The sequence below is a fragment of the Gopherus flavomarginatus genome, chromosome 6, assembly GCF_025201925.1.
Source record: "Gopherus flavomarginatus isolate rGopFla2 chromosome 6, rGopFla2.mat.asm, whole genome shotgun sequence".
Taxonomy (NCBI): Eukaryota; Metazoa; Chordata; order Testudines; family Testudinidae; genus Gopherus; species Gopherus flavomarginatus.
This window is the reverse complement of record NC_066622.1, coordinates 47,435,789-47,449,257: the sequence shown is the minus strand read 5'-3', so window position 1 is coordinate 47,449,257 and position 13,469 is coordinate 47,435,789. Positions and strand designations below refer to the sequence as shown.

The 13,469-nt window shown below is 49.2% G+C and overlaps 1 protein-coding gene across 3 annotated transcripts in view; it reads right to left on the bottom strand.

Moving 5' to 3' along the window:
• The window catches only part of SEMA3G (semaphorin 3G), a 121,329-nt gene that overhangs the window by 36,221 nt on the left and 71,639 nt on the right, over positions 1–13,469 (bottom strand). For all 3 annotated transcript variants that reach the window (XM_050958651.1, XM_050958648.1, XM_050958650.1), the window contains exons 2-3: positions 7,377–7,537; positions 11–73 (exon numbers count right to left, since the gene is read on the bottom strand). In XM_050958651.1, the coding sequence (XP_050814608.1) occupies positions 11–73; positions 7,377–7,391 (78 nt within the window). In that variant the 5' untranslated portion in view covers positions 7,392–7,537. The remainder of the gene's footprint in view (positions 1–10; positions 74–7,376; positions 7,538–13,469) is intronic.

The following is a 13,469-nucleotide window of genomic DNA, read 5'->3' as shown; positions in this document are numbered from 1 at the left end:
GGTGACTTACCATTGGGTCCTTCCCCTTCTGAAAACACTCCTCCTTCTGCCCAGGGAGAGGTGGCCAGTAAATCTGAAACAGAAGACAGGAACCTGAGGCCAAGTCACTCTGGGGACACAAGCAAGGGGGGGACTGAGGGAACTGGGATGATGGGAAGATCTTGGGGGCAGCACCCCTTGGGAATCCACTTCTGCCGAGTGGTTACCCTAAAAGAATCAGGGATGTTTGGACCCCAGGACATTTGGCCTCCTCCAGATGGCTCTGATTTCTGGATTGGAGCAGCGTATTAGGAAATAAAAGCTCTGCACAGCTTAATCTGCCCTGATGGCCGATGGAAGAGTCTCACTGCTCATAAACATTAAGGATTAATAGAGCAGGCAGTGGGTGGGTAGGGTTCCCTCCCCAGTGCACCCCAATCCTGACCTGCTGCCCCCACTGCTATTCTAACTTTGGGCTGTTAGCCTCAATTTTTGATCAGAATTTACTTTCACTTCCACAAGTGTAAGCCTGGCTTTAATGGAAGGATCCCAGATTTACACTGGCGTAACTAGAATCACCCTTCTACACTTTGTCTGTAACCCTAGCAGATAGTTATCCTAGCCACCAAGGGCTTTGAAAGCTTGTCTTGCAGTGACCTCACTGATGCTGCTTGGCAGAGGAATCGGGATAAATGAGAAACATATTCATTTTTTTAGATAAGAGTCCCTGCTGATCTTTCCATTGTTCCCGGGGGTGGTCTCGCCCCCTCACAGCCACAGCTCTAGAGTTAGAGACATACAGCACAGTTTATCTTTTTCTATTTGTCCAAATAAAGCCAAAATTACAGCTGGCAAAGACACCAGCTGAACCCAAGAGGGCTAAGTTGCTTAGAAAGCCTCTTACATGATGTGTTTCATCTCTTGGGCTCAAAAGATGGAAAGACTGATTTACAAAGATGAGTCAGTTTCATTACTCCCCAGTCTACATGTGGGGAAACTGAGGCATGAGGCAGGGCTGTGACTTGTCCCAGGTCCCCCAGCAGAACAGTGGCAGAGCTGGGAACAGAGCCAGGTTTTTAAGGCCCAGTTTAGTGCCCTGCCCAAAGAGCGCTAAGGGATAATTAAACCACCTGGAATACTAGCCTAGTTTGGAGCTTCAGTAGCACAATTCAGTGCTGTAATAACAGCGCTCTCCATTTACACTGAGTTTCTTATCCAAAGTAAGGCACCGCTGCCCCTGTTTTACATATGTGCCAAAAGCCCCACAGCAAGTCAGGCACAGAACCCAGGAGTCCTAGCTCCCCAGTCCTACTGCTAACCGCTGTGCCATACTGCCACCCCAGAAAGGGCCTGTCTGAGCCTCGGAAAAGTGTCCGTGTGTGTGTCTGACATATAAGTTTGCAGTGTGCGGGTGAGCGAGGCCCAGGTGTGAAGCAGGAGCATCGTGAGGTGAGGCGTGACCGTATGAATCCCACGTCTGCTCTGCCTGTGTGTTTGCATCAGAACCCTGTGTTTGTAGCAAAGGGCTGGCCACATCTGAATGGAGGCTTTGTGCGTGGTGGGAGTGTGTCAGCGTGGGCCCAGGGGGGCGTGTCTTTCTTTGCAGGGTCTGTGTGTGTATTGGTGAGCCAGAGAGAGAGCACGTGTGTGTGATGAGGTGGGTGCCTGATGGATGAGGCAGACATCTTCCCCCTGCCAGGCCTGCTGGCACCCTCGTGGGCCCTCCACTGCTCAGATAGAGGGCAGCCCTTGACCTTTTCTCTGTGTCATTACAGAGACACTGAATTTCCCTTCTCTGCTGCACACAGTCACCAAGACATGGCTGTGGGGGCCGCTCCAGCATGGCCTGACAGGGTTTCCAAGCTGCTGTGGTCACTGTCCTCAGGCAGAATCCCCTATGCTAACAGCCCTGCTATAGGAGAGGCAAGGAGAGCTGTTGGATTAGGAGAACCCCACATGCCCGAGGGGGAAGTGGGAATGAGGGCCCAGTTACCAGGCCAAGACACAACACCTTTCAATGTGGGGCTATTGGCCTGGATCGCTCTGCGGTCTCTAGTCTGAGCCATCTTCCCTCCCCACCCTGCCGTTTCCTGTGGGCTCAGGGATTCCGATGCAGCCCTCAGGAGTGGACAGGGGTGTCCAGACTGGGCTGATGACCTGCCATGTAATTCTATGTGATAGATGAGCTCGAGCATAGTAGAGGGGAGTTAGCCCAGCCTAGCAGGGAATCCAGACGCCCAGATCTCCCTGCAGGTACATGCACGGCACCTGGCAAGGGTGGGGTTTCTCCCTGCGATTGCATTGCTGCCATCAACTTCTCCCCTTCAAACTGCCTATCTGAGCCACTGAAATGCAAAGTGTTGCCTCTCCTTCCCTGCTGCCTGACTGCAGTGTCGTTCCCTGGCACTGGTTTGGAGGAGACCAGGTTTGGAAGGATCTGGAGGATCCTGATACCTTGATCAGCAATGACCAGGCATTCTGTGGACCAGGCATATGCTTAGCCTCTGGACAAGGGCCTGGCAATGCCAGACTCTCATAGACTCATAGACTTTAAGGTCAGTAGGGACCATTATGATCATCTAGTCTGACCTCCTGCACAATGCAGGCCACAGAATCTCACCCACCCACTCCTGTAACAAACCCCTAACCTATGTCTGAGTTACTGAAGTCCTCAAATTGTGGTTTGAAGACCTCAACCTGCAGAGAATCCTCCAGCAAGTGACCCTTGCCCCATGCTGCAGAGGAGGGCGAAAAACCTCCAGGGCCTCTGCCAATCTGCCCTGGAGGAAAATTCCTTCCCAACCCCAAATATGGCGATCAATTAAACCCTGAGCATGTGGGCAAGACTCACCAGCCAGCACCCAGGAAAGTATTCTCTGTAGTAACTCAGATCCCAACCGATCTAACATCCCATCACAGACCACTGGGCATACTTACCTACTGTTAATCAACGATCAATTGCTAAATTAATTGCCAAAATTAGGCTATCCCATCATACCATCCCCTCCACAAACCTATCAAGCTTAGTCTTAAAGCCAGATATGTCTTTTGCCCCCACTACTCCCCTTGGAAGGCTGTTCCAGAACTTCACTCCTCTAATGGTTAGAAACCTTCGTCTAATTTCAAGTCTAAACTTCCTAGTACCCAGTTTATATCCGTTTGTTCTTGTGTCCACATTGGTACTAAGCTTAAATAATTCCTCTCTCTCCCTGATATTAATCCCTCTGATATATTTATAAAGAACAATCAAATCCCCCCTCAGCCTTCTTTTGGTTAGGCTAAACAAGCCAAGCTCTTTGAGTCTCCTTTCATAAGACAGGTTTTCCATTCCTTGGATCATCCTAGTAGCCCGTCTCTGAACCTGTTCCAGTTTGAATTCATCCTTCTTAAACATGGGAGACCAGAACTGCACACAGTATTCCAGATGAGGTCTCACCAGTGCCTTATATAACGGTACTAACACCTCCTTATCTTTGCTGGAAATACCTCACCTCATGCATCCTAAAACTGCATTAGCTTTTTTAACGGCCATATCACATTGGCGGCTCATAGTCATCCTGTGATCAACCAATACTCTGAGGTCCTTCTCCTCCTCTGTTACTTCCAACTGATGTGTCCCCAATTTATAACTAAAATTCTTGTTATTAATCCCTAAATGCATGACCTTGCACTTTTCACTATTAAATTTCATCCTATTACTATTACTCCAGTTTACAAGGTCATCCAGATCTTCCTGTATGATATCCTGGTCCTTCTCTGTGTTAGCAATACCTCCCAGCTTTGTGTCATCCGCAAACTTTATTAGCACATTCCCGCTTTTGGTGCCAATGTCAGTAATAAAAAGGTTAAATAAGATTGGTCCCAAAACTGATCCCTGAGGAACTCCACTAGTAATCTCCTTATAGCCTGACAGTTCACCTTTCAGTATGACCCGTTGTAGTCTCCCCTTTAACCAGTTCCTTATCCACCTTTCAATTTTCATATTGATCGCCATATTTCCAATTTAACTAAAAATTCCCCATGTGGAATCATGTCAAATGCCTTACTGAAATCGAGGTAAATTAGATTCACTGCATTTCCTTTGTCTAAAAAATCTGTTACCTTCTCAAAGAAGGAGATCGGGTTGGTTTGGCACGATCTACCTTTTGTAAAACCATGTTGTATTTTGTCCCAATTACCATTGACCTCAATGTCCTTAACTACTTTCTCCTTCAAAAATGTTTCCAAGACCTTACATACTACAGATGTCAAACTAACAGGTCTATAGTTGCTCAGATTACCTTTTTTCCCTTTCTTAAAAATAGGAACTATGTTAGCAATTTACCAGTTGTACTGTACAACCCCTGAGTTTACTGATTCATTAAAAATTCTTGCTAATGGGCCTGCAATTTCATGTGCCAGTTCCTTTAATATTCTTGGATGAAGATATCTGGGCCCTCCGATTTTGTCCCATTAAGCTGTTCGAGTTTGGCTTCTACTTCGGATGTGGTAATATCTACCGCCATATCCTCATTCCCATTTGTCATCCTTCCATTATCCCTAAGCTCCTCATTAGCCTTATTAAAGACTGAGGCAAAGTATTTGTTTAGATATTGGGTCATGCCTAGATTATCCTTAACCTCCACGCCATCCTCAGTGTTTAGCACAAACAGATACCAGCCTGAAGATGACACTAGCAAGTGCTGCACTGGTGGGTCTCTTTCTCCATGCACTCCTGGGCTTCCAATCAGACTGTCCCGTCAACAAGCTCCATCTCTTACTCATATGTGTCTTCTTCCCCTGGAGCAAAGGAGGGATTTGCTCCAAGCTTACTCACTGATCTCCCTGCCCCAGCATATGGCTCCATTGACAGACCTCAGTCTGTACCTACGAGGATGGCACTACCCACCCTCATATCCCAAAAGTCAGGTTCTGGGGGTTCTGCCCTTACGTTTGCCTCCTTCTGTGCCCCTAAGAGCCAGAGGAGAATTGACTAAGTTATGCCTGATGAGTTACTTTCCACCACAGCGAGAGCGGTCACCAAGCCAACTGGTTGCATCAGCACTCTGTAGACAGAGGAGTATGCCAGCATTGATCAGAACGCCAGGGTTGTTTTGACCCCTTGTTTGCTGCAGAGAAGTTCAGACCCAAACCTGGACCTCAAGTACCCAGTTCAGATCTCTCCTGAGAGCAGGCTGTAACAGAACCCCCAAAACCAAGCCTTCCTGGACTCCAGGGCAGTTCATAAGTGGATCCAGTTGGGACCCAAACTTCCCAACTGGGCACCAGCTCTCATCAGTCCCTAGGGAAGTGTTTGATTCAGATCATACACCCAAAGGCTCAGCTGATTATCCACCCACTACCCCAGTCATCCAGAACTCTTTGGTCCGCAGACGGGAGCTGGAAATCTCATGAGAATAGTCTCTCTTCTGAAACTGGCAGCACTCCTGGCTTCGAAAAGGGCTGGAACAGCCTGTCTCTCTGCATTGTGTCACATTAGCCTCCATGCCTGACCTGGATCTAGAAGTGCAGAGCCATACACACGAAAAGGAGAGAGCAATACGACCCCCTACAGTGGAGATATAGATACACAAGGCAATAAATAAGGACTTCATCTACTCATTGGTTGAGAGAGGGACGGATCAGAACTCATGAGGTGAGAGCCCGGTGGGGCACACGGAGGGTGGGAGCAGGAGTCTCAGTTAACGACATTATTTTATGTCTATTAGCAGAGACCATGGCCCCTGGGCTGTTAAAACAATCCTGCTTCCGTCCAAAAATACCTTCAGCCCACTTAGCTGCGGGGGAGTCACCGCGATAAGGTAGCGGCTATTTATTTATTCTCATAACATGGTTGAAAACAGTGGACGTAGCTGGGTTGCCAATGGCAGACGCCTATGGCTCATAATTCAATGTGTGTCAGGCCCCCGGCTTACAGGAAGAGGAGGAAATGAGATCCAATTACACTAACTTCCCTTGGGGACCCTCCCTCTCACTCCGTTTCTTACAGAAGTGGGGAAGGGAACTCATATGCTAACTGATGGGGAGGCTTCCTCCAGTCCCCCCATGCGGAGGAGAGGACGCTGGCTGACAGGCCTCACCACACTCTTGTTAGCAGGTCTTCAAGAGGGGGTTCGGAGACAGAGGGGGGAGGCATAAATCGTGGTTATGGTCCAAGGATCTGCTCCGGGGAGGAGACGGGGCTGGGGTGGGTCATGTCACAAGCCCCCTGTTCCCCTCTGCGGGGAAACCTGGGGAGAACAGCTGAGACCTTTTGATCCAGCTTACACTCAGTGGGCTATATGGAGATCTAAGCCAACACGTCAGTCAAAGCTCAGTAGGGACAGAGCATCAAGGGAAGCAGCCACAGAGCCATGTGGGAAAGGGATCCATCGTGCATTAAAAGCAATGAGCCTACGCTGTAAAGTCTGGGGAATTTCAGAGACTGGAATTCAAGGCCTCCCAACATAGGGAAATCTGCAGCGTGGGAGGCCGGGTACGCACTCGGCAGCAAAGGGAGAGTCTGGGAAGAACTGGCACATCACTGTGCATTGAGGGTGGGTTTCCCAAAGCGACCTACCTCTGCTCACATTGACATCAGGGAATTTTACCATGGAGTCTGACAGGAGCCAAGCTAGGCCAAGGCCAAGCGCTTTGGAAAACCACAGCCCTAAACACTACTGGACCCAACCTAAACCAATGGGAGCAGTGACAGTAGGCAGGGGATGTCCATGTGGGTAAGAGACCCCCTGGATATCATCAAAACCCAGGCAGAAAGTGGGGCCACCGGCCACCACCCTCCTGTGCCTCCAGCACAGACTGAAAGACTGGTGGGGTGCAATCCTGGGCCCACTGAAGTCAAGGGAAAAGCTTCTATTGGCTTCACTGAGGCCAGGATTTTGCCATGGCATCTCAGAATTGCCTGCCCCAATGTCCCCACTTTCTTGTTTTCCATCCTCGCCTGCACTGGTTTTACCTTTGGCCCAGTCGTCAAATGGGCTGATTCGTCCTAAGTGTTCCATTGATCGCCAGCAGTGTGGCCGCATGGCCTGTCCTTCCATGTTGCTGATGACAGTTCATTGCAGGCTGACCCCCTGCAGGCTGCATGGCTTCCCATATGTGCACCTAAATTCCATTGGGTGTAATGTTTCTGACTCCTCTTTAATGAGCTCTGCTGGAGGTCCAGTGCTCCTGGAAGATCCCTGGCACTGTTCCTGACCTGTACGCCCCCTCTGATTCCAGTTCTAGCCTCCCCACAGCTCTGCCAGTACATCTCAGTCCCGATCCTTGGCCCAGCCTTTGGCCACCACACCTGGCCCGTCCATGCCAACCCAGCCCTGTGTCACGTGCATTATGTGCACTGCGTGGAACAGCGCCACCCTGCTCACTCACACAGGTGCAGAGAGATTAGGTGTTACCTCCTTGGCGTCCATGCCGGGCTGATCCAGCCACAGAGAGTAGAGTGCATCTTTTCCCCCGATGAAGAGCCGGTCGCGGTATTCATCCAGATACAGGGAGCGGAAGTCTGGGAACCCCCGGTGGCCGAGGAACAGCTTTGAGCGGTTAGCAGCCAAAAGATCTGAAGGCAGAGAACAAGGAGAATCTACTGGTTATGTCACAGCACATGAAGGGCGAGGATGAGGGGACCCAGCGCAGATCCTCATCTCTAACATGTCTGCAAAACCAGCACAATCATGCCTAGCTCACTTACTCCCTGGGAAGCTCCATTATAACCAAGAACGACAGCCTCAGGGCTGCTCTAACTTACCCTCTGTTTCCCCCGGCCCACTGTGTGCCCTAAACAGTAGAGAACAGCTGTAGTGTAATGCATTCGGGCCATACTCTTGGCATGCCCCCAATTTGCCACCTGTGCTGGAGGCTGGGAGAAGGCCTGTGTAGACCCCTCACCCCAGCTCTACCCCATTTTTCTGCCCATTTTAAGGTCCCTTTATGCTGCTGCCATTGGCCATTGCTGCACTGCAGCTAGAGCCCCAGATGCTTTCTCTTGCCAGGGTGTCCCTGACTTGGATAGGCGAACCGAGTTGGATCAAGTGAGAACTGATCTGAGCCTCGACCCCAAAATTCCAGCCTGTGTTTGCAGCCCTGAGAGTTTCTCACAAGGCCCTGCCCTTGGGGGTTCTCCCGACCCTATGGGGTTGACCCTTCGTTAGTTTCACGCCCAGCCCAGAGCACCAGGCCCTCGATGCAGCTGGGAGCGCTCACCACACTTAGCGAGAGGAGCTGGATGGAGCCACCGTCAAGCAGGAGTGAGGACAGGAGGGAAATTTACTGCTGATAAAAGCCCTGAAGATAAATGTCCTATAAAGAGTCTGTCAGCGCGTCAGCAATTAAACTCCCTGCCGCAGACAGCCCAGAGCACAGGACAACCACAGGGGCTGCTGGGAAGATACTCTGCAGGCCAGGAGTGTGTGGAGACCATCGCGAGGGGGAGAAGACAACAATGCACCGAGAAAGGGGTAATGGGCTGCCCAGGGTGGGGGGGAATGGAGAAAGGAATTGCCCACTCGGTATAAACCCACATGCCCACTCCTGCCAGCCTCATACTGCTCCCATAAATCAGGCGAGAAGATACAATTCACACACAACCCTACACACACAACTCAAAGCTACACATGCAGGGCATCTGTCCTGTGCACACTTACATATTAACCTTACCAGGGCCATAAATCCTGCCCCTTGCAGTGTTCCCCAGTGACCCAGAGCACTGGCATGCCCTAGGAATGTGCTCCCAGCCCTGACTCCTCCTAGGAGGAATCGCCTTACTCCTCAGTCCCTCGCCCTCCAGGTCAGGATTTCACTCTCCAGGATCTGCCACCTCCTTAGACACACACATGGCATCTTCTGTTGCCATGGCACTATCATGCGTGTTCCAGTCAAGGGAACTAACATACAAGTTGAGGATTGGATAAGACATGCCAAGGCTCCATTTAAAGACAGATTAGATAGATAACCTCCCTGTGTATATTCAGACACATTCACTGAACAGATCCTCGCTCACACAAAACTACAGCGCAATAAAAGCGAACGCTCCTGTCCCCAACTAGAGCTCAGCGCAGGCTTGATGGGGCGTTCTTGTCCCTGTGTTGGAGCAGCTGGGGGATGGAGTGACAGGAGAAGGCCCTGCTCTGCTCTGTGTTGCCTGGCATGGGCTCCCCAGTACATTCCTTTTGCATACTGAGTGAAGAAACCAGCATCCTAGAGATTAGGCATCTGGAGCCTGTGGTGTATTGTAACAACCCAGGAATTCGGACTGCGGAAGGAAAGACAGAGACTTGAGGTTTGCCACAAACGAGCCACTTACCAAAGTCAGACCCAGCCAGCTTCCCAGTAAGGATCCTAGTCGACCAGGCATTTCCTGTACCAAGCAGTACAGCAATCGGGACGCCGGCTAGAGGGCATTCAGAACGCCGTGGGCACAAGGTGCTACTTGACAACCCCAGCTGTCCTCAAGAACCTACGCTGGAACCTGAAGCACAGAACGAATAGAGCAGGGGTGCTCCCGGGAGACTTGAAGGTCTTCTCTTAACCCTGCCCTGCTTCTTGTTCTGCTCCTTTGGCCCAGTGGCTTTACAGCAAGCTGGCAGCACCCCTGAGGGAATCCACAGTCAGATGGTGATTTTCCAGTCCTCCGCTAGTCCTTATTCCCTCCAGGACACAGGAAGGAGAACAGGCTGTGTTTTGCACGATGGGGTGTTACACAGACCGGGCGGACTCACTGTGAATACGTGGCTTACAGTCTCTGTACGCTCCATCCTCTGGGATAAGGGGCTGGGTGGGAAGGAACGATGGATAAGAAGCAGAGGGGGGAGTTGGGAGAATGAAGGGGGAAGAGGTTGAGTAGAGGAGTCAGAGAAAGCAAGGCAAGACTGATATGTAGCACGTCAATGGAAAGCTGAGTTGGCATCACCACTATGCCACACTGATACTGCCTGCGGCAGACCATGTCCTGTTCCCTGGAGTTTTCTTGTCAGGGACAGGTCCTGGCAGCTGAAGAGTATTTGTGTTACAGCGGCACACCTGCTCCCAAAGGGAGCGGGGGTGAAGAAAGGGGTGCAGATTGTGACGCCGAGTGACCTTCACAGAATCTCAGCTGGCACTCTCCAGCTCGGAGCGGGGGCAGGAAGACTGTTATTGGAGGCCTGTCTCCGCTGTGGTGCCGTGCGTATATCTACAACTAGATAAACTGAGAGAGCAGTATCTTGGCACCAGGCCCTGGGCTCAGGAGACAGAGGTGCTAGTTTCCAGCCTCGCTCTCCTTGATTCTGTTATTCCCGGTCAGCTCAGGACACACAGGAGCAGCGACAGGCCACCTTCCTGCACCAGCAGCTTGGGAAGGGGGCTGTCAGGGCTGTTCCGTCTGGGGAAGAACTTCACATTAAGAGTCTCTGAAATCAAAATGCTGAGCAAAAGGCCTCCCCGAGTTCCCACGCAGGACTTTGGAACAACTGGAGTAGAGAGAGGTTCAGAAGAGCCCATCCAGGCTCCCCCACATTCTCTGTGACTACGCTGACAAAGACTCAGTCCCATTCACACTAGTTCACCACCAGCTGACAGGGGAGTTGGAAAGGATCCAAGACTGAGAACCACGTTATCAGTAGAGGATTTTCCTGGGGGACTTACAGCCATTGGCAGTGGCAGTAGCACGTCAGTTCTCTGGAGGCCTTCAGCCAACTTACACCTGTTCAGCAAATCCCCAATTCTTTCTCTTAATACCACGCCTAAAGGCATCAATTAAAGGTTCCTGTTAACCTGAGACCCAGCTGCACCCAAGTCTCTGCTTGATTTTTCTCTTCTCACGTAGCCAGCGCTAGTTCTATACAAGGACTAAAGCTAATCTGACCTCTGCTGCTATCCAGTCCAATCTAAATTCCATGCGGCAGCTGCTTTAAAAGAACATTAAAGTTGCAAAGTGAATCATGCAAAAAGTCAAGAAATACCAGAATTCAGGTTGTCTATATGCAACCTTAGCTTTGTCCCTTTGTATGTAAGCATTACAATAAAGTCTTCAACTACACAACCTCATGCTATTTTTCCCCCAGGGCTCCTGCCGCATTCACTACACAGGTTGCACAGTGTAGTGAATGAAGCAGCTATTGACTGGCGCATTCACTACATAACCCTGAGTCACCCAGCATAGCCCCTGAAGGCCCATATATGTTCACGTTAAAGTAATTTCAGATTTGCTCCATGTTTATCCTGTGGCAACAGCAAGTACAAAGATAAGGCCAAAAGCCACAGGACTCTGCCTCATTCACTTTATGCCCTGCCTCCTTCTCTGCATAGCATCCAGCCTGTCCACTGAGGGTGAAATTCCCCCTGAGGCCTAGGCATCAGTTATACCTCTTTTGGGAATTAAAGAGATGCATATGCATTGTTTAGACAATCAGCATAGGGGTGAATTTTACCTAGAATGAAGCAATGGGACTTTTCATTTGCCTTCTGGTGTCTGAGCATTTAAGGTTGGCATTTGCAAGCTTCTCTCCATAACTGGAGGCTAGGAGCGTACCTTAATTTTAAAATGAGAGCCTCTAATCACATGACTCCACCAGCGGAGGCCATAAGACAGGATTTCTTCATCTCTAACCTATGTGAGCTTTGCTCCTCAGAAGCTCATTGAGCAACTGAAGCAACCTCCAGCTGTGACGTCTCTACAGCAACAAGGTGTGTTGTCACCAGCAATGGATTCATAGATTCACAGATTCATAGACTCTAGGACTGGAAGGGACCTCGAGAGGTCATCGAGTCCAGTCCCCTGCCTTCATGGCAGGACCAAATACTGTTTAGACCATCCCTGATAGACATTTATCTAACCTACTCTTAAATATCTCCAGAGATGGAGACTCCACAACCTCCCTAGGCAATTTATTCCAGTGTTTAACTACCCTGACAGTTAGGAACTTTTTCCTAATGTTCAACCTAAATCTCCCTTGCTGCAGTTTACACCCATTGCTTCTTGTTCTATCATTAGAGGCTAAGGTGAACAAGTTTTCTCCCTCCTCCTGATGACACCCTTTTAGATACCTGAAAACTGCTATCATGTCCACTCTCAGTCTTCTCTTTTCCAAACTAAACAAACCCAATTCTTTCAGACTTCCTTCGTAGGTCATGTTCTCAAGACCTTTAATCATTCTTGTTGCTCTTCTCTGGACCCTCTCCAATTTCTCCACATCTTTCTTGAAATGCGGTGCCCAGAACTGGACACAATACTCCAGTTGAAGCCTAACCAGCGCAGAGTAGAGTGGAAGAATGACTTCTCGTGTCTTGTTTACAACACACCTGTTAATGCATCCCAGAATCACGTTTGCTTTTTTTGCAACAGTATCACACTGTTGACTCATCTTTAGCTTGTGGTCCACTATGACCCCTAGATCTCTTTCTGCCATACTCCTTCCTAGACAGTCTCTTCGCATTCTGTATGTGTGAAACTGATTGTTCCTTCCTAAGTGGAGCACTTTGCATTTGTCTTTATTGAACTTCATCCTGTTTACCTCAGACCATTTCTCCAATTTGTCCAGATCATTTTGAATTTTGACCCTGTCCTCCAAAGCAGTTGCAATCCCTCCCAGCTTGGTATCGTCCGCAAACTTAATAAGCGTACTTTCTATGCCAACATCTAAGTCGTTGATGAAGATGTTGAACAGAGCCGGTCCCAAAACAGACCCCTGCGGAACCCCACTTGTTATACCTTTCCAACAGGATTGGGAACCATTAATAACTACTCTCTGAGTACGGTTATCCAGCCAGTTATGCACACACCTTATAGTATCCCCATCTAAATTGTATTTGCCTAGTTTATCGATAAGGGTATCAAATGCCTTACTAAAGTCTAGGTATACCACATCCACCGCTTCTCCCTTATCCACGACTCGTTATCCTATCAAAGAAAGTTATCAGATTGGTTTGACACGATTTGTTCTTTACAAATCCATGCTGGTTATTCCCTGTCACCTTACCACCTTCCAAGTGTTTGCAGATGATTTCCTTAATTACTTGCTCCATTATCTTTCCTGGCACAGAAGTTAAACTAACTGGTCTGTAGTTTCCTGGGTTGTTTTTATTTCCCTTTTTACAGATGGGCACTATATTTGCCCTTTTCCAGTCTTCTGGAATCTCTCCCGTCTCCCATGACTTTCCAAAGATAATAGCTAGAGGCTCAGATACCTCCTCTATTAACTCCTTCAGTATTCTAGGATGCATTTCATCAGGCTCTGGTGACTTGCAGGCATCAACTTTTCTAAGTGATTTTTAACTTGTTCTGTTTTTATTTTATCTTCTAAACCTACCCCCTTCCCATAAGCATTCACTATGTTAGACATTCCTTCAGACTTCTCAGTGAAGACCGAAACATTACGATAATAACATTGGCCTTGGGGAATAAGCAGCAGGAGCAGGTTAACCCTAAAGAGACAAAGATCCCGTTTCTGGGCAATGAAGAGAGAAGAATGGGAGTGAAAATATCAGCTTTCCCAGCAGAAGTGCCTCCAAAGAGG